The sequence below is a fragment of the Achroia grisella genome, unplaced genomic scaffold (genome assembly GCF_030625045.1).
Source record: "Achroia grisella isolate CSIRO2021 unplaced genomic scaffold, CSIRO_AGI_Agris_v1 utg980, whole genome shotgun sequence".
NCBI lineage: Eukaryota > Metazoa > Arthropoda > Insecta > Lepidoptera > Pyralidae > Achroia > Achroia grisella.
Window position 1 is genome coordinate 895529 of NW_026713079.1, and position 20664 is coordinate 916192.

The 20664-nt window shown below is 33.8% G+C and overlaps 2 protein-coding genes across 2 annotated transcripts in view; one reads left to right on the forward strand and one right to left on the reverse strand.

The window, feature by feature from the left end:
- Positions 1–5457: 5457 nt before the first annotated feature.
- On the reverse strand, positions 5458–13096 carry LOC131854391 (forkhead box protein J2-like). Its single transcript, XM_059205506.1, has 6 exons — positions 12560–13096; positions 9513–9636; positions 8984–9130; positions 6677–6881; positions 5767–5841; positions 5458–5603 (listed from the first exon to the last, which is right to left on the reverse strand). The coding sequence occupies exons 1-6, from the start codon at positions 12751–12753 to the stop codon at positions 5458–5460; spliced, it is 891 nt and encodes a 296-aa protein (XP_059061489.1). The 5' UTR covers positions 12754–13096.
- Positions 13097–13440: 344 nt separating this feature from the next.
- Positions 13441–20664, forward strand: part of LOC131854364 (unconventional myosin ID-like) — a 70262-nt gene continuing 63038 nt past the window's right edge. Inside the window, exon 1 of the mRNA XM_059205471.1 lies at positions 13441–13652. Coding sequence (XP_059061454.1) covers positions 13564–13652 — 89 coding nt within the window. The 5' untranslated portion in view covers positions 13441–13563. The remainder of the gene's footprint in view (positions 13653–20664) is intronic.

The window sequence follows — 20664 nt, forward strand, 5'->3', positions numbered from 1 at the left end:
GCAGGTTCATACAACACGAATTGTTCCAAATGTATGAATTGTACATGTATTGATAACGTCCCACACGAGGCATCTTGCTTCCATACATATATTTTCATTCTGGACAGCCTTGTCGCTGAGAGCGGACTTTTGCAGGCAACATCTACATATATGTATATTAAAATAATTACTGAAACTGTTACGGATAAATAATTTTCACAGTACATTTAACAAAGCTAATGCACCACATTTAAATACCAATTCATAAATAATATACTTATTTATTATATTTGAAGGACTATATAAAAAAAAAATGACGCGTTGCTGTCCAAGATACCCCGTGTTAGGAATCAACGCGTCATAAAAACCCGCTCAACAAAACCTATAAAAACCTTACATATCGATGGCGGCAATATCCCATGTACTATTAAAATAATGGCTTACTATATACATACAGCTATCATATATATGTAGGTACAAGTTCTAAAAAGTTCTGAACACATTTTCAATAAGATATGGGACATTTTTAATTGATAGTGTTCAATCAACATCGCGCGTCGTTCCGTAACCTCTATGGCACAAATTAAAAAAAAATATTTGCACCTCAAACGAATAAGTTTAATTATATTTATATATATAAGTAGGCAAGCTGAAACTAAAATACCATCTCCATATACAATAGGCCAAATTCAATCTACTACTAAAAAAGCAATCATTACGTATATACGGTGCGCTCTCGAATATCTATATATTTATTAATTCATTATACTTTATAAATGATAATAATCCATACATTAATTCAAATCTGATGAACTAAGACATTAAAAATTATATAACATATATATAAATAGTATAAAATTTGTTAACTACTCCATACTTGAGTAACATTTGAAATAACTGTATAAAATAAATCATTTAGAAAAAAAAAACGATGCCAATTAACCCCCTTATTTATAAATAGTAAGTTTAATAACTATAACAGTTTTATAGTTATTAAATTAAATAACCATAATTCTATTTTAACAATAAATATTCTTTCGCACTTTCGATCTACTTCAATCAATTGAAAGTGATAAATGAGTTTAATACATAAAATGTAGTTTTTTTTTAATATTTGTATAAAGGGGGATTTAACATGATTTATACATTTTTATCTTTCATACAGTTAAATAGTACATCAGATTTGAAATGATTAACTAAAAGAACTAATTGCGAATATGCACAGTTAAATTATATAATAGAACACTATTAATATATTTATTACAATATACTGGTCGTTCTGAGATCTGTTCGTCACCAATCTGGCTCCAATACTGTTATACATTTTCTTTTATATATATTTTCCACATTATCTTAATATAATGTGGTACTTCTTGTGTTTATTTTGATAGTGGAGGTCCCTTCTACAGATAATGTAACTTAGTACTTACCTCTTCAAATTAACCTTTTATTTTCGACCAAAAAAATGTTTAAAATTGTCAAATAATTGATGCATGGTACATAGTTCATATTTAATCTAGTACCAGTTGTAAACAAACTGATAGCCCACCTGATAGTAAGTGATAGATTTATAATTATATATTTATTCTTAAGTTTATAATTTTACGTTAAATTATAAACTTGTGGAAAAATGGAAATCGCTCTTTATGTAATAATAAAAACATTATTTTTATATAGCAACAAAACAAATATTAAAAAATACACCTTTGCATATATAAGTACGGATGTATTGGAAACGAATCCCTGTATCCAATAGGCAGGAGTTGTACTTTAGCTGCTCCCTAAATTCCGTGGGTTTGGAGTGCCATCTACACTCGCTCTTCATCATTAGTTGAAGCTGTAAAAGCCAGCTACGGCCAACAGCATACGAATAGTTCGAAAAAAAAATACTAATTTGAGGATAGAAATAACATAAATTTGTATCCTGGACAATTGATACAGCGCCATCTAGTCCCAAGCTAAGCAGAGCTTGTGTTATGGGTACTAAACAAATGACAGATACTTTTTTTTCTAAATACATAATATGCATAGAAAACGCCTAGACCAATTCAACCACTTATACCTATGAATACAAATGTTCGTACCGAATAATCGAACCCGCGACTATAGGCAGTAAGGCCGTGTGCTAAACCGCTAGACCACCGAGGCCGTCACAAATTAATAGCTAATAGGAGTGGCATTCTCGTAGCTGTAATACTCACTGATTTTATGTAATTTAGTATACTAGTCTATATATAGAGTTAGTGTACCAAGTCGCTAGCACTGTAACACGTTACTAGTAACTAATTGATACCGCGTGATATTATTATTTATACAAACGATTACTTGAATGACGAGCGTGCATGTCAATAGTTAACGCACGGAATTCTTATTTAATGTTAGACATAGACACATAAATAAATAAACTGGCTTTAAAAAAAATCAAATTCAATTGAGTTTCTTGCCAGTTCTTCTTAATTGAATCTGTATACTGAACTGGACGGTAGGGAAATAAATATAATATAAAAAAATTGACGTTCATAAGCGGCTAAAATGTACTACATGAAGAAATTAATATGAAACATGTATTATTTATGACAAGGAATCGGCAACACTTTGTTATTCACTCAGTAATAGCCGACGTTCTTGATTAGTGGAGCGTAAGGGGGCGTAACTAAAAAAGGCACGCCTCCAAATTTCATTCACAAAAACTATCAACATCATTACATATATTTCTATTATGGTAGAACTGATTGACAGATAATGTTACCTGTATATAAATATAGACTGTAGCTTTTTTAAATTATTTATAACTAGCTATTCGCCCCGGCTTCGCACGGATTGAGTAGCTAGTTGCTGTCACTATCTGTACCTATGTATACTTAAATCTTTGAAACTACGCGACGGATTTTGAAGCGGTTTTAATAGATAGAGTGATTCTAGAGGAAGGTTTATATGTATAATACGTATATGTATAATAACACACTTATACATATAAACCTTCCTCTAGAATCACTCTATCTATTAAAACCGCTTCAAAATCCGTCGCGTAGTTTCAAAGATTTAAGCATACATAGGGACAGACAGACAGTGACAGCAACTTTATTTCATACTATGTAATGATGACGACAGCTAATGTTCCCTGTATATGAACATAGGTAATGTTGTTTGTTTTTCACTTATTTATAAGTGAATCCGTGAAGAGACCTCTTACTTACTTATATTTACTGAAAGTCCTACATATATCCTATTTATAAACAAGAAGTAGCACATTATATCTGTTCACTTTGCGTTATAACCTCACCGAAGCGGTCATGAACATTCTGTAGTGCTTGATTCCAATAGACTTTATCCTAAACCACCATTCTCCAAATTAAAATAAAATTATTAGACACAGTATCGCAATTAACTTCTCTTATTATTAATAATAAAAATCTTAAAAACTGCAGTCATTTTAAGGAACCACAAATATTGAGTGCGGAAACCTGACTACCGTTACTGGAAGCGTTACGTCCATATTGCGATAAGTAAATACTTATTACCTGATGGCATAACCTAATGATGTTTTGTTCAGATGCTATTTACCATCTGAACGAGACGTCATCAGGCAACGAATACAGCTTGGAAATAATAGATAGGAACAAAAACATATATTATAATACAATATTTTGTCGCTTCCTATCAAATGAAGAAATTAACACGAAAGAAAAGGACGAAATATTCACGTTTCATGTATAAGGGGATTTTATGTTTGTAGTTTGACAATAATTTATTAGAAATTTCACATTAAATAAGATTTTGCGGCAGTATCAAAATGAAATTTATTGTATAAAGATATATTTAGAGAATGGTGATTTAGAAGCGAGCCCAATATTAGATGCACATTATCATTCCCCATCAATAAATGATGTTTTGCTATTGGTAGTATCATCAGTGAATTAACAATCACATCTTGTAAAATATAATATTAATTGCAAACACCCGTGAATGAATTTTATAACAATGTTATTGTTATTCTAATTTGTTATTTATTCTAATTTATAAGACCTGATTTTATCCCGAAATATACTAAGGATTTTGGTCTTTACAGCTTCACCGAAAGATAGGCGAGTGCAGATGGCATTCCAAACACGCAGCACTTACGGAGCGGTTAGCGGAAGGCCAGCACTTGCCTGATGGATACGTCGTTTGAGAGTCCGCTGGGGCTTCGAACCTCGGATTTGGCCGTTTTCGATCCCCGTTTGAATTGGACATAGAGGATATCTAGATGAGAAATGATAATGCGAATCTACTAGGCTACAATGCCCTATGGTCCATATTTTATTACAGTAATAACAATTATTATTACACCTAACCGAAGGTAACTACGCTACGCTAAATTAGTTGGCAGATATGTTACTTCATTCTGATAATGTTCTGGCATCTCTGTATAAAAACATCTTGCGACCTACTTCGTAACTGCAGTAGTAACCAATTGCGTAACAGGAAAGTCTCTCCTAAGTCGATTCATAAACCGGTAACGAACAAGGATCTTTTCCCACTACGCAACCGTAACGAACCAGTTACGAAAAGGATCGTAAGTTAAAAACACGAGTTACTTTATAAAACTATTGGGATTATCTTTTATAATGACGTTACTGTATATAATTCGAAATACAACGATATATTTACCTCGCTCAGCTTGCGTAGAACACAGTCCGTGGCGGACGATATACTCTGACTATCCTAAGCGAGAAGTGCAGCCACTTACAATATTACATTGTCACTTTACTTCCACTCCGTACTAATGTACACAATATCCAATACCTATCTCAATATACAACGTAATAAAGCGTGATATATTATTGTAAATCCGCTGCCAATCAGCGCAAATACAATTCATCGCAGGACAAAACACAACATGCCAAACGTTATACGTTACATTGTACTCTGTTGGGTGTCGTAGTCGACAATTTGTAGTACCAATTATTATGGCAACACTGAGCAAATTATTACCAGAGATACTCCGTCTTTTCTATTCATCAACATGATAAAACGACAACGTTTTAAAATCATAACAAAATACATGAATAATTTTTCTCGATTCATTTATATGAATGAATTGAAAAATATATATAATGTTGCAGAACAATTGGTACTTCCAAACAGATTATTCAAAGAATCAGCTTTCAGTCTAACATATTTGGAGCATGTAAATAATTTCCAGCCCAATGTTGGATATTGGTCTAACATTGGATGTAAAATATTTACGAGTTTTGTTAATTTTGTACATCACGAAACCGACAGTGTTTGAGAGGTCTAAAAATATGATGACAGCATTTATGATTAGATCACGAATGCTCAACTAGTGACACCCAACCAGCACTGCCTATACAGGATCCGGAGCCGACACGGCTAGGAGGCGCGAGCGGCGTGGGGCGGCGTGGGGCGGCGTGGGGCGTCGCGGGGCGGCGCGGGGCGTGGTGGGGCGGCGCGGGGCGGCGTGGGGCGGCCCCGGTGTTATAATATCTCCGCGGGCCAGTAGGGCGCGGGCGGGGCGGGCGGGCACTCGCACTGGTGTACGCGCTGCACCACGAAGTTCCCGTAGTCGTCCGTCAGCGCCGCGTGGCACACGTGCCGCCGCCCGCCGTCGCTCCACAGACGTTCTACGAGAAAACATTTCAATAAATTCGACCGGTCGCGAAAAGGAATGGTTCCATTTTCGTCACCGCTTGTAGAAACATATTTTGTACATTTTATTGACAGAATTTATTACATATTTTAAGAAATGGTGAGTATATAGTTTTGGAAAAAAACACTGATACCTACCTGTACTAATGTCGACATCTGTCATTAACTCTTCGTTCATTAGCGCTGTCAGAGCGTCGTCCGTGTGTCTTGAATCTGGAAAATTAATTTAAGCTAACGTAATATTTCGGTCAACAGTCGACACCCTTCCATTTTACGTCTCCACATAACTTTGGCTTCAGTTCATGTTTGGGAAACTACTCTGCTACCAAAATGTTAGGGAATTTACTCTCTGTATATATATAGGGAAAAATAAGGGAGCGTCAGTCATTTACCTTTATGGTTCTGCGGATTTCTTGGGCTTCAGGGTCTCCAAGGTATCTTCGCTAGCTTTCCAGTTTCACAGCAGGCCTCACAGTAGGTTTAACACAGTTCTAATTTATTTTAATTCACAACACAATGCAAAGGAGGCAAAGGCGCGGGAAGAGAAAACTAACGGACTCTAATATAATAATCTGTGCTTACGATGTTACAGGGTAGATTTTGAACAGTTCAGTAAAGTCAGTCCAACTTCGCGATGAGTGTACGCGTTACTCAGCACACTATCAAATAAACTTACTAATGTAGTACAACCATTCCATCTGTATACTCACTACCTAGATACTTCAGGTAACAAATAAATTAAATACACCTCATTACATCATATACTAGCTACTCGCCCCGTCTTCACACGGATGTACATGTATTATATATATAAACTTTCCTCTTGAATCACTCTATCTATACAAGCAAAAGAAAAACTGCCTCAAAATCCGTTGCGTAGTTATAAAGATTTAAGCACACATAGAGACAGACAGCGACAGCGACTTTATTTTATAGTATGTAATGATGATAACTCTACAGTGGTGAGATGATAACCATCGCGCTACAAATTAATTCAAAACGTTCAATGCGAGTTTAGTTAGGTTTCGTAATGAGTTGTAATACTGACCTGGTTCCTCCTTGACGCCGGGTTCCTCCTTGACCGCGTAGAGGTCTGTGGGCGTGGTGGGCGTGGTGGGCGTGACGGGCGTGGTGGGCGCGGTGGGCGTGGTGGGCGTGGCGGGCGGCGTGGGCGCGGCGTCGGCCGACGGCGGCAGTACGCCGCCCGCCTCGCCGGAGCTGTTGGAGCTGCACTCCGGGCTGTACGGCGCCATCTGAGACATGTCCACGCAACGTTAGAGCCGAATGATATATAGATAGATAGTACAACCGTTTTAGTTTTACAACTGTACCACTAGATGGCGTTGATAAGTTTTATTCATTTCTCTACATCTCGATGTTAAGATTTTTGCGCGGGTTAATATAAGCGTTCTGTTAATTTTAATAAACGTTAATAGATTACAACAGCCACTGTTGAATAATCCCTGTAGTTTAATTTAACTGGCCAAATCTCAGTACAGTATTCATATACATAGAATATGTACACACATAAAGACTTATTTAACAAATAGTACATAATATGGATAATGTAATAGAATATGCAGTATGTGTGTGCTACAGCAATACAAAATGGTTCTTAAATGTGAGCTAATAGAGGCAACACCAGGTAAAACGGTCGGTTTTAGCATAGACACGCACAATTATAACCAATACTAGTGTCATGACGTTTATCATAGATAATTATTTAAAAGTTCATAATAACAATACTCAGGACAATTCCCACAGTGCCATATATGGCCCATCTATTGACCTGTCCTTTGTGCCCAACATCCTGCACAAAGGAAGACTTAAAAAATGCGACAGAATGCGCAAAAGTCGTCGCAACATTCTGGAGAAAATATATTTAAATACAGTGGAGCCCCGGTAGTCCGACAATCATTTTGCAGGCAGTGTCGGACTATCGAATTTGTCGGATTATAGAGTACTGCCTAAGACCCCTTATAGTCCGAATTTTTTTACAAAAGAGTACCTTGTAATCCGACAAATTATAGATCCAATGATGATTCTTTATATTATATACATATACAGTGGACCCCCGGTTATCCAACAAACGTTTTGCAGGGCAGTGTCGGACCATCGTATTTGTCGGATTATAGAGTGCTGCTTAAGGGTCCTCTGCTTAAAGTCCGGATTTTTTTACAAAAGAGTATCTTGTAATCCGACAAATTACAGATCCAGTGATAAGATTCTATGTTATATATGTATGTATGTATATGCACTCTGAAGTATATTGTCAAAGTAATATTCAATAACAAATAATAGACAATGTCGGATTACAAGGGGGGCCGGATTACCGCGGGTCCACTGTATATGTATTTACTTGCCATTGAAACAAAAGAAGAAGGACAATTCTCACAGTGCCATATGACTATATGGCACTGTGAGAATTGTCCTTCTTCTTAACACAAGCTCATTAAAGCTTGTGTTATGGGTACTAGGCAACTGATATAAATACATAGACATATTTTTCGTAAATACATAATATACATAGAAAACACACAGATCAATCAAACAATCACACTCATGAATACAAATGATTGTGCCGTACGAGGAATCGAACTCGCGACCATCGGAAGGCGGTGTGCTAAACCTCTAGACCAAGGCCACCAACTCATATAGCTGGATATACTTATCTCTATAATATCACGATTAAATTCTACGATATAAAGCAATAATATACTAAGTTATAGTAGCACTTAGTACATGTTATATAATATTGATTTCAATGTATGTCAATAGATAAATAATTAATCAGGTAATATTAAACTGTGTTTGTTTGTAGCCCACTCATGCGTAAATTAAATATCTCTGGAAAGTATACACTCTATCCTGAGGTGATACAAATGATCGCTACTAAGAATATTCTTCAATTCTTCTCCCTCACGAGTCTAGGCAGCGTCACATTTTAATAGTTCTGTCACCTACAGAGAATGACTTCATCAGTTATTATTTTTATTTTTAAACTTTCGTGTTTAATATACATTATTTATATTATCATCGGGTCTTAACACGAACTAATTTTATAGCAAATAAAGGTATTTACCTCTCTCGACAGCACTTACTGCAAAGTTCAGTAGCATCAATAGTTTAATTAATAATTAACAACGACTTTAAGTTATTTTCTTAAAACAATGTTTTCAATACATTTTTTTAATGTAGCAACGACTTTGGTAAACAGGCACACGGCCCAACAATTACCTATTAAGTAGCCTATAGACGCCCGAAACGCCAGGGGTGACGCGTGCGCGTTGCTAGCCCTAAATGCACAGGAACACTGCTGAAGTCGGTACCTAATTAATGAATAAGTTTTTCTAACCCTGAGGCTCCTGCGTCGGCGCGGCGTCACCTCAGCCATTTTGTAGCTGGTGTCTATGGCCCAGTACGACCCCTTGCCTGGGTCGTCTTTACTTCTTGCCACCTTCATGAAGCACTTATTCAGGGACAGATTGTGTCTTATTGAATTCTGAAAACAAAACATTCTTATTAAGAAAAGAAACATGAGTACTATCGTCAAGTAATATAAGGTATTGGTCATACTCGTGAACGGGTGCTGCTTGTGGGGACGCGTCTGTTCGGATTAAAGTTACTGATTTAATTACTTCCTTTTGACATAAATGCAATATACTACTGCAACTTTGGAGTTTTTTTTTTGAGTTATTAAATAATCATCTGTATTTTTTATACAAATAAAAATAGTAGCCCCTAATATAATGTAACTTTACATCAAATTTCATTATGATATGTTCAGTTCTATATTTGTAATAAGATAACAGACAGGCAGACAATTTCACATATGTAGTATTAGTATCAGATCAGTCATGAAGTCAGGATTGAAAATCACTTACCATCCATCCCTTCCCGACTTCTTTATAATATGGGAATGCATTGCAAATGTAATTGTATATCTCGTTGAGGGTCATCTTGCCATTCGGTGAGCTGCTGATAGCCAGGCGGATCATGCTGGCGTAGCTGTGGATAAAAAAACATATCTTAACACTACCTGTTACCTCTCGACTGCTTCTGTTTTTTAAAGATCAAAGGTAACATAATAGAAACAGTCTATATTCAAATAAATTCAATACACACAATTTTGAATAGTCATATTTTTTATTCTATCACTCATTCGGAACGCAGATTCAGCCCAAGAAGAATGAGCAAAAAACTTGTGTGTTGCTCTTTTGAATGTTTTTCTTTTTATATAAATAATAAATAGCTATACGCCCGGGCTTCGCACGGATGTACATGTATTATACATATAAACCTTCCGCTTGAATAACTCTATTTAAAAAAAACCGCTTATTTTTGCCGTTGCGTAGTTTTAAAGATTTAAGCATACATATGGACGGACAGACAGCAACCGCGCCTTTGTTTTATACTATGTAATGATTACACATTAACAAGTAAGAGTGAGCTATGAATTTTAAGTTATTCTACAAAAATTACATTATTATTGTTAACAAACTCTTCAATTTTATAATATGTATTTATATAAAGGAATTGTTTGATACGACATTCAAATCTTTTTTCAGGCAGATTTAGAACAGACTGGTAGTTTGTTGTAAAGCCTTACGCAATTACCATAAAATGAATTACTAACTTTAGTTAAAGGATATTTAGGTAAATTCATTTTGTTATTTTACCTATTCTGACATAATTTATTATTCATATTACTTTTCAAAATTACTAACTTCCAGGATTACGTGAGCGACCGTTTCTTCGGCATATATATTATTTTTGTAATATATTTTTTTATGTAAATATATTATTTTTGTAAATATATACATGTTATACATAGAAAACCCAAACTGATACAACAATTATAGTTATGAATACAAATGTTTGTACCATGCAAAGAAATCGAACCAGCGACCGTCGGATGTAAAGCAGTGTGCTAAACCACTACACCACTAAGGTCGTCCACATAAATGTGGCACTATATTATGTTACAATCAACAGGTAATTGAAATTAATCAATACATTTAATGATAAAACATAATACTATAATCTTTAAATACTTTTTGATATAAATTAAGCACTTACAAGAATATTTTTATCTAATAGTAATTATATTGATTATTGTAGATACAATATCAGTATATACCAGAGAATAGAACTAACTTGAAAATATTCCATATTTAACTTTTATATGCCTGTAAGTAGTTCCTAAACATACTTTTTATGAGGAATAGTGGTCTCTCAGTGGTCGAAATGTACTCCAAATTGAAAACATATACATTTTTAGTTTTCATTTTCAGTTTGTAAACATATATATACTTTTTTATGAGGACTAGTGGTCGAAATTTGACCATAATGAATTTACCATTCAGTGAGACTATAGACAAGCAATAATATTCCATTTGCAATTTTTTTTGTTCCTTGTATATCCTATATCTTTACTATAATCAGATTTGTTGGAAGTCTGTAGTCCATTGGGTTTTGGGGGTTGTCAATATATTCTCAATTTGACAAGATTTTTTAACAATAAATAAAAGATGAGTGTGTGTACATACACACATGTGTGTGTATATATATATATACTTGGTAATGTGTTATTTTTTTTAATGTTTTAATGTAATTTTAGGCATAATTAGATAATAAAAAATATATTGATATAAATTATATAATTAGGAATAATGTATAATGCTAAATAATGACCATGAAGTGGTCAAACCCATATTTAAATTATGATCTCTACATGATTCAGTACATAATCTCCTCATGTCAGTACAGGATCAGCCTTACCAATACCTGCATTCTTATTTTTATATTCTACTAGCTGTTCCTGCAGTTTCACTTGCGTGAAATAGATAGCCTATGTTATTCTGATGTATAAGCTGTATTACTGTAAGGTTTCATCAAAATCCATTCAGTAGTTTTCACATGAAAGAGTAACAAACATCCATCCGTACTCACAAACTTTAACATTTATAGTATTAGTAAGATATCTGTTGATTTAATCTTTTATCTGAGATTGCTTTAGTGCAGTTTAAAGATATGTTTATAGAATTTATGAACAAAATCAGTACTCAGTACTCTTATTGTTCAAAGATATGGAAATAATGACCAAAATGAATATTCTATTGCATTATTTTACACATATGTTTTCATGTGATTTTAGCTTAACCTGTTAACTGAGCAGGACAAATATGTCAAACGTCATACTTTCGTGTACATGTAGAACATATTTATACCTAAATTTTTTAAATTTCTGCTGCACCCTGGAACCTGGAGTGGGTGGAATATTTCATATCAAAATTATATACATTAAATTATATTGTACTGACATACTGACACATCCTAGTGACAGACAGTGCCCGTTATATGCTGCGTAATAAAAAAAAGGAAATCCCCGGTCAACAGGTTAATGATTTAGATGGTTAATAATATAAGATTTACCAACAAATTTGTTGATGAAATTAATATTGTTATTATGAATATAATAATAGAATTTAAGTTTTGTTTAAATATAAATTAGGATCTATATAAACTATATTGAGGAGAAAATGTCTCAAGGTGTTGAGTCCACCATGTGGAACTTTATTCATGTAATTGTGCCTTGAAGTTATAATAAATAAAATAAATATATTGAATGATGATATTTAATCATTTAACTATGATTATCATAACTTTATTGTATCACATTTTTTTATTATTGTAATATAAAATATATGTGTATGTTAAGGATCTGTCCTTATATGACTGCAAGCATTTTCATTATTTAAATAATGCACACATTTGCTAACTTTAAACATTACAGAAATTAGATATTACAATTTGCTTATTTATTTATTAAATATCACATCAAATAAATTTCTGTTCTCATTTATTGCTTTAAGGGGTCACCTACACCAGTGATTCAGCTACGTAAATATTTGTTAAGGAAAATAGGTACCTGTACGCTGGTTTGGCATGTTTTATTTTATTTGTGTTCTCTTTCTGATCAGCCTCCTTGTTGTTATTCTCCTGCTGTAAGGCCAACGGTTGTACACCCTCGTACAAGAATCGTGGGATGGGCCCCAACGGGCTGTGGCGTGGCGGGCCAGGACTGTACGCCGGCAGCCACTCCACGCCTGGGGACTCATTCATTGTTCCATCCAAACTCACTTTGCGTTCGTGACACTAAACTACGTTTTCATTACTCAGCACAAAAAGACTCGCGTCACTCGTTACTTCTCTCAAGATGCATCGATGTGGGCGGAGATCACTCGCTACCATTTAAAGACGATACTCTTTGAAGAACATGAAGGATCCTTGAAATGACGACCTCAGTACTACAAAACACTACGACGGAATTAACAACATAAACCGAAAGAAGTAAGTACCGATGTAAATATTGTATGTTAATAAAATATTATAATATAAAAAATATAATATACAACGTAAAACGTAAAAGAAAATTTATAATATGGAAAAAACTAAATTATTATGACATTTGATGCACCTACAACAAGGAAAATGGCGGCGGGCAAATTATATGCGTTCCTATCCGCATGGTTCGGATCCGCAGCTGTATGAAGTCATAGTATGGAGAACGCACTATTAAAATATTTTATTTATTTTGTATATGTATATTTTATTTAATATATTACATTTCGATATTTGTGGTCGCTACTAATTTTGATTTTTTTTGGCATTTTTATCATTTACCAATCAGTTTTGAATATTAGTCTGGCAATTATTAGAAATTATGTGTTACCAGTTTCATATAAAAATTTAAAAAACTGTCAGCATAACAGCAACTGTCACAACTGTCATTCAGTTTGAATACAATGTTGTGAGTGGTAGGTTCTGTCGCGATTTTCCGTAAAACAGTTTATTGACAACAATAAAATAAACACGTAAATAAATTATATGTGAACATTATTGTTATTGTATACTAAAAAGTGGAGTGAAAATATGGCTACACAGCCAGAAGTCGGCGTGTCCGACTTTGTCTTGTTGGACAATTTGACAACGGACAACTTTGTTGAGAATCTTCAGTTGAGGTAAGTTATATTCAATTTTATTAACTTACTGTATCCTTCTAAAAAATTCCTGACACTAGAAAAGTGCACAATTTCGCTAGTTTCGATCAAATTATATGTCTCAGTATTTAATTTAATTATGAAATAACTTGTTATGTATTTAAATGATACTAATAAGGAATATAACATATGCGCGGTCGTATAAGCTCATAAATGATTAAACCGGTCCTTGTTGTTTTCACCTGTGCAAATAATTTGTTTAAAGCTTAACCGTACAAATGGTATTTCGACATCTGTGTGTTAGTGCATACAAAATAAATGAACTCATGTCCACTATCTAGAAAATACTGTTAATTGTTGTTTATTTATGTTCTTAATAAAAATAATAACATCAATTCCACACTATTTTGATATTTTTGAAGTATAAGATCTTATAATAATTGTTTTTATTATTCATTATTATTTATTTTGATGCATACACCTACATTATTTGATATATATTTAGTAATAAAACAATTATAATAAATAAATTATTTGTCACATCTTCTATATATGATTTAATTTCCTTTACTTAAATTTAAATTAGTTTTTGAATGTTTTAATGATATGCATACACATAATAAAGCAATATATTAAAATCCACATATATAAATATGACAAAATAAAAATAATTTGTTATAAAATAAAACTTAATAATGGTTTTGTGATTATCGTGATATTGATAATAATAATCAGTACTTAGTTCATTTATTATTTAATTCTATTATAGTAAAATTAGCTGTTAATCCAAGCTAAAATACTGACTGAATGGAGTAATTTTTTTTTATTAAAATAAATATAATTCCTAAATTAATAATAGGTCCAGTTACTGCTTATAACATTAGCTATCTTCACATGAATGCCCCTTTAAAATCAATCCATCCCCTTCAGAGGTTAGCAAGCTGTTTTTTTTAATCAATTAATTAATTTAATTAATGCATATGAATTTACTGAAAAGCTGTTAATTTGTAATTACAAACGGACAGTTCAATTTTGTTGTATAGATAAGTATATAAATAAGTGCTTATCTACATTATAATTATTTTATAAGCTACCACTATTTTCCATTACATTCTGTATTCTGTATCATGAAACTGGTTTACTGAAATATTTAAATTTAATTTTACTTTAATTTTATGTTTTATTAAGTAATATACTAGTTACTCGCCTCAGCTTCGCATGGGTGTACATGTATTATATATATAAACCACCCTATTAAATCACTGTATCTATTAAAAAAAATTTTTTCTTATGACTAGTGACCCATCTCAGCCTTGCATGGATGCATTACAAACCTTTGAATTTCTCAGCTTGTTCTATATATATATAGTATATGTATTGTACATATAAACCATTTCTTTAAATCACTATCTATTGCTGAAAACTGCATTAAAATCTGTTGTGTAATTATAAAGATTAAAGATATAAGGAAGCCTACAGACAGTGTCAGTGACTTTGTTTTATAAAATGCTAAAAAATTTTTTATATAATAATTAAGTAAACAAATTTTCTATAGTCTATGGAACCTGTCCACACCATTTGGTATCTGTCATGAAGGTAGACTTAAACAATTGAATTTACAATACCAATAGCACTAAGTAGCATTGTCATCAGTCTGATGTCATTGTGCAGCACTGAGGTATGTTTCATGACTTTTCCTTATACCTTATTGTTTATAATGACTGTTTTAATTGCTCTGCTATCATTGGCTTGAATGGCGACACTTGTTTGTAATAATATTACCACCTGAATGTATTCTTGTCATAATAAAACTATATGTATATGTCTTTTATACTATACAATAGCTATACATCTATACATATAAATAAAATTAGAGTGTCTGTTTGTAATATTGAGATAAACCGTTTTTTACTACATGCCTATGAATATAAATACAGTACATATACCAAAAATCCACATTTTACAATTTTTGTCTCTCTGTTTGTTCCGGCTAATCTCTGAAATGGCTAGACCAATTTTGACGGAACTTTTTTGGCAGGCAGCTGATGTAATAAGGAATAACTTAGGCTACTTTTATTTTAGAAAAGTTAAATTCCACGAGGACGAAGTCGCGGGAACAGCTAGTCCTTACTAATGTATCTGTGGCACTTTCACCAAAACTACTGGAACACAAGTACAAAACAAAACTACCCATTTAAATGCAATTTGGTGCATAGATAGTCTAGACCATGAGAAAGGACATAGGTTTTTTAATTTAAAAAAAGTGTTGTTAGGGCTTGAAAGGGGATGAGTTGTATGAAAACATATTCATTTATAAAGCTAGAATCGTGAAACTTATATTTTAGACTGTTGATTAAATATAAATAAATATGATTTTCAAAGTTTGTACAAAAAATTATTCCATTAGGAGTATTTATTTTTCGAACTATTATAATGCTGTTGGTCGCAGCTGGTTTTACAGCTTCACCAGACAAAAGGGAGCGACTGCAGGTGGCACTCCAAACCCGTGGAAGGACTTATGGAGCGCATGAAGGCCAACTTAGAAGTTTACCTATGTTGTTGTTGTTCTGTTGACCTGACATACGATTTTCGTCTGAGAGCACCGCTAGGGGTTTGGACCTCGGCTCGGATTGCCGTATTTTTGATCCCCCGTTTGAATTGTACTGACGATTGGTCGGAGAATAGTATCGCTTGTGTACGTACAAAATTTTATGATACAAGATGATTCTTGCCAGTCATTGTAAAAAAAACTGTTTCTATAAATAAACTAGAATTGATCACATGTTTGAATCGAATAATCTTATTTAGTAATACCGTTAAACACACTGTGATATGGTATTTCGCAAAGATAACAGATTACTGCCGTTGATGATTAAATATGGAACGGTGCACTTGCAACGTTGGCTGTGCTAACGGTTTACGCTGGCGCGGCACCAGTGGAGGATGATAAGATGAACAGGAGCCTGATCACATCGCTTTCAGAGGTCCTTCATCCTTTAGCGCAATGCAACTAATTCTACAGGAATTTATCGTGATTGTTTCCAGGAGGATGAAATCAAAAATCATATATTGATGTAGGACGTAGTACATTTTAGCTGCTTATGAATGTCAAGTTTTTTTGTTGTTTTTTGTTTTGCAGCATTCTATTATCAATCTAAATATATATAACTCAAAGGTGACTGACATAGTGATCTATCAACGCACAGCCCAAACCACTGGACGGATCGGGCTGAAATTTGGCATGCAGGTAGATGTTATGACGTAGGCATGCGCTAAGAAAGGATTTTGATTAATTCTACCCCCAAGGGGATAAAATAGGGGATGAAAGTTTGATTTTGTCAATTTTAAACCGATCGAGCTGAGACTTTCCCCGATCCCCGATCCCCTACGAAAGGATTATGATAAATTCTATTCCTAAGGGGATAAGTTAACGCGAGCGACGCCGCGGACAAAAGCTAGTCATCAATAAAAAAAGTTGCAGTTAACTGAAATTGCACATCTCAACATGAATTGTTCACCTCTCACCGCAAAAACCGAAGTTTGCATAAGAAAACCGCCATCTTATATTTATGACTTAATTTAGGAAATGTTCTATTATATAGCGAGATGCTTCCATTGTTCACTATGGCTTCGGTAATATTACTGAAAACGGCAGATGGGATTTCTAAAAGTAGTACAAGTAAGTAGTAGAACTCCCACCGTGTTCTTTAGCGGTAAATTGCTGCCGTTTTACTACCTGCAAGTTCGATTCCTTGCACGGTACATACGTAAACATGGTTTGTATTGGTCTGGGTGTTTTCTATATATAATGTATATACAGCGGCTTATCGAGGTTACTTGTGACCCGAGAGCTGGTAGCTACTTTGCCCAATGGCTAAGTATGGCCATTCAAAGAGGCAACGCCAGTATCTTGGGTACGCTGCCTCGATGTGCCGCGTTGGATTACAATGATTGTTTTTTGTGATTGTTTGTATTAATTATTAAATAATATATTATAATATATTGTTATGTATATACATATATGCACATGTATACAAAAAAAAAAAATGTATGTAAGTGTTTGTCCGACCCAAGTTCGCACTGATGCATTACAATTCTTTGAGTTTCTCGGCTTGTTCTTCATTATAACACGACTATCATCATTGCCTTGCCTTTATCCCATTATTTGGGGTCGGCGCAGTATGTCATTCTCTTCCACTGCTCTCTATCAGTCGTCATTATAACACGACTATATTATACAAATAAACCTTCCTCTTGTATGTATAATATAATATATATCCCTACAGTGAAAACTTCTATTAAAAACTTCCCCTGTATCAAATCGCAGCGGGAGCCTAAGATTTAAAATAAATCAAAATTGATACGTTAAAAAAAACCTCTTCCTCCTCTTGTATCTCTCTATCTATTGCTGAAAATTACATTAAAATTCGTTGCGTAATTTAAAAGGTGTAAGTGAACAGATAGCGGCGGTGTCTTTGTTTTACACTATGTAAAGAAAATATTATACCCATAACACAAGCTCTGCTTAGCTTAGGACTAGATGGCGCTGTGATAATTGTTCTTGGCTACATTATTTGTATAGATGTAAAACTAACTAGAACTGTACACGCAACTTCGTCCACGTAGAATTAAACTTTATTTTTCTAAAATAAATACAGCCTAAGTTACTCCTTATTACATCAGCTACCTGCCAAAAAAAGTCCCGTCAAAATCGGTCCAGCCATTTCAGAGATAAGCCGGAACAAACAGATAGACAAAAAATTTTATTTTGGTGTATATACCGTATTTATATTCATATGCATGTTGTAAAAAACGGTTATTTCAATATTACATAACGACACTCCAATTTTATTTATATGTATAGATGTATAGATATGCCGTATAATACGTAATGTGCTGAGAGTTGTAAACACACGAAATTCTTAATTCATTAAATGTAGATTATTTTTGGTTATATCCGGCCATTAATGTGTATCGTGTAGCAGTAATATCCTTCACGATGACTTCAAACCTGTCTCGGAGCAGTTTAAATAACAACACATTTATATAAACCTAGCTGTACCCGCGATTCGTCCGCATAGAAATTAACTTTATTTTTCTAAAATAAAAGTTGCATAAGTTACTCCTTATTACATCAGATACCTGCCAGTAAAAGACCCGTCAAAATCGGTTCAGCCATTTCAGAGATTAGCCGGAACAAACAGACAGACAAATATTGTAAAAAATGTTATTTCGGCGTATGTACTGTATTTATATTCGCATGTAGTAAAAAACTATTATTTCAATATTACAAACAGACACTCCAATTTTATTTATATGTATGGATTAAAGTTCTAGTGAAAGTTATTATAATTTAAGGCCTACAAACATTTAATCTCTTTAATCGATTAAAAATAATTTGTTTACATCATACTACGCATTTTAGTGGTATTTTCGATTCAAATTCGAGTCCAAATTCGTTGGACCGAGAAAGTAGGTATGTTTATAAAGTTGTCTTTTACCTTTTACTCATCATCATCGGCTTCTTCAAAATTATTTAATATCTATGAACGGCTGAACTGAAAAACTGACAAACAAACACACATAGTATCGCAATTATAATGTTAGTACAGATTATAAGTGTCGTATAAACAATTGCCTTGTGATATTTCGATGAAAATCTATAGATAAATGCCAAATGGCGTGACATTCAGACAGACTGGCGTACCTTTTTTGTTATATATATAGACTTATGTATAACAAAGAAGCCGTTATGTATATATTTGAAGAGGATGCTTTTTGTACAAATGTATACTGTTGCGGGTGATGTTTGCTTTTTTTACAGATGATCTGACAAGTGAAATCTTATATACTAAATAAAAAGAAGGGTGGGGTGACACAGTTTAGTTCTGGATAATATTGAATTTGTCTTACTAGACATGATTAATAAATTGATGTATCATGCTTTTATACATATACACACAATAATACAAATAAAGCACTTTTGTAACAATAAAAATTCATTATACCCAAATAACTAAAATTGAAGCGTCTGTTTACAATTTGAAATTAACAGCTTATTCCTAAATGAATATGAAAGTATATACGGTGCTTACAACAAAAAATAATTTAAAAGAATTGTACCTGTCTGTTTGTTCTTTAATGTCTTGGAGGGTTGGACCGATTTTGACGGGACTTTCACTCGATGATATCTAATGTTATAAGGAGTAAATAGACTACTTTCATTAGTAAAATAATTTATTTTAGTAAAGAAGTTAAATACCACACGGAAGACGTTGCGAGTGAGTCTAAAAATAGAAATTGCCCTTTTAGTGAGGTCTATTTTAAAAAAAGTGATTTAGGTTTAATTTAAAACTTTCAAACTCAAAAGTAACGGATTGAACTCGTCTACAAAACAATTAGTTGATAGGTTCTAAGCGCCTGAACAGATATTCGTAAATGATAGATGAGTATCTCGACGTCAGCTGTCATATAAAAAAACTTCGTCAAAATTTGTTGGCGAGTTATGATGTCGGAGATAGAAAGCAGAAAAACATCGTCATACATCAGTTATCAAGAAGGGTATATTAAGGTTTAGCAAAGCGCAAGTGACACCCCTAGTGTTTAAGACGTCTATCGGATACGGTAACCATTTACCATCAGATGGGCCGCATGCTTGATTGCCACCGTCGAAAAAAAAGGTTTTTTTCCGGACTACTCTAATGATGTTGGCCGCAGCTGGCCTTTACAGCTTCACCGGACGATAGGGGGCGAGTGCAGATGACACTCCAAACCCGCGGACGGACTTATGAAGCGGCTGAAGGCCAACTCCCGCCTGACGGATACGACTTTAGTCTGAGGGCACCACTAGGGGTTCGAACTTCGGCTCAGGCCGTCGTGATATCGATCCCCGTTTGAATTGTACGGGGGATCGATCGGAGGGGCGAGAAAAAAAAGGGTATAAAAAAAAAAATGTACTAAATTAAAACAAATGCAGAACCTTTAAAAAATAATTTTTTTTTAAACAACGTATATATAAGTAATATTAAATTAA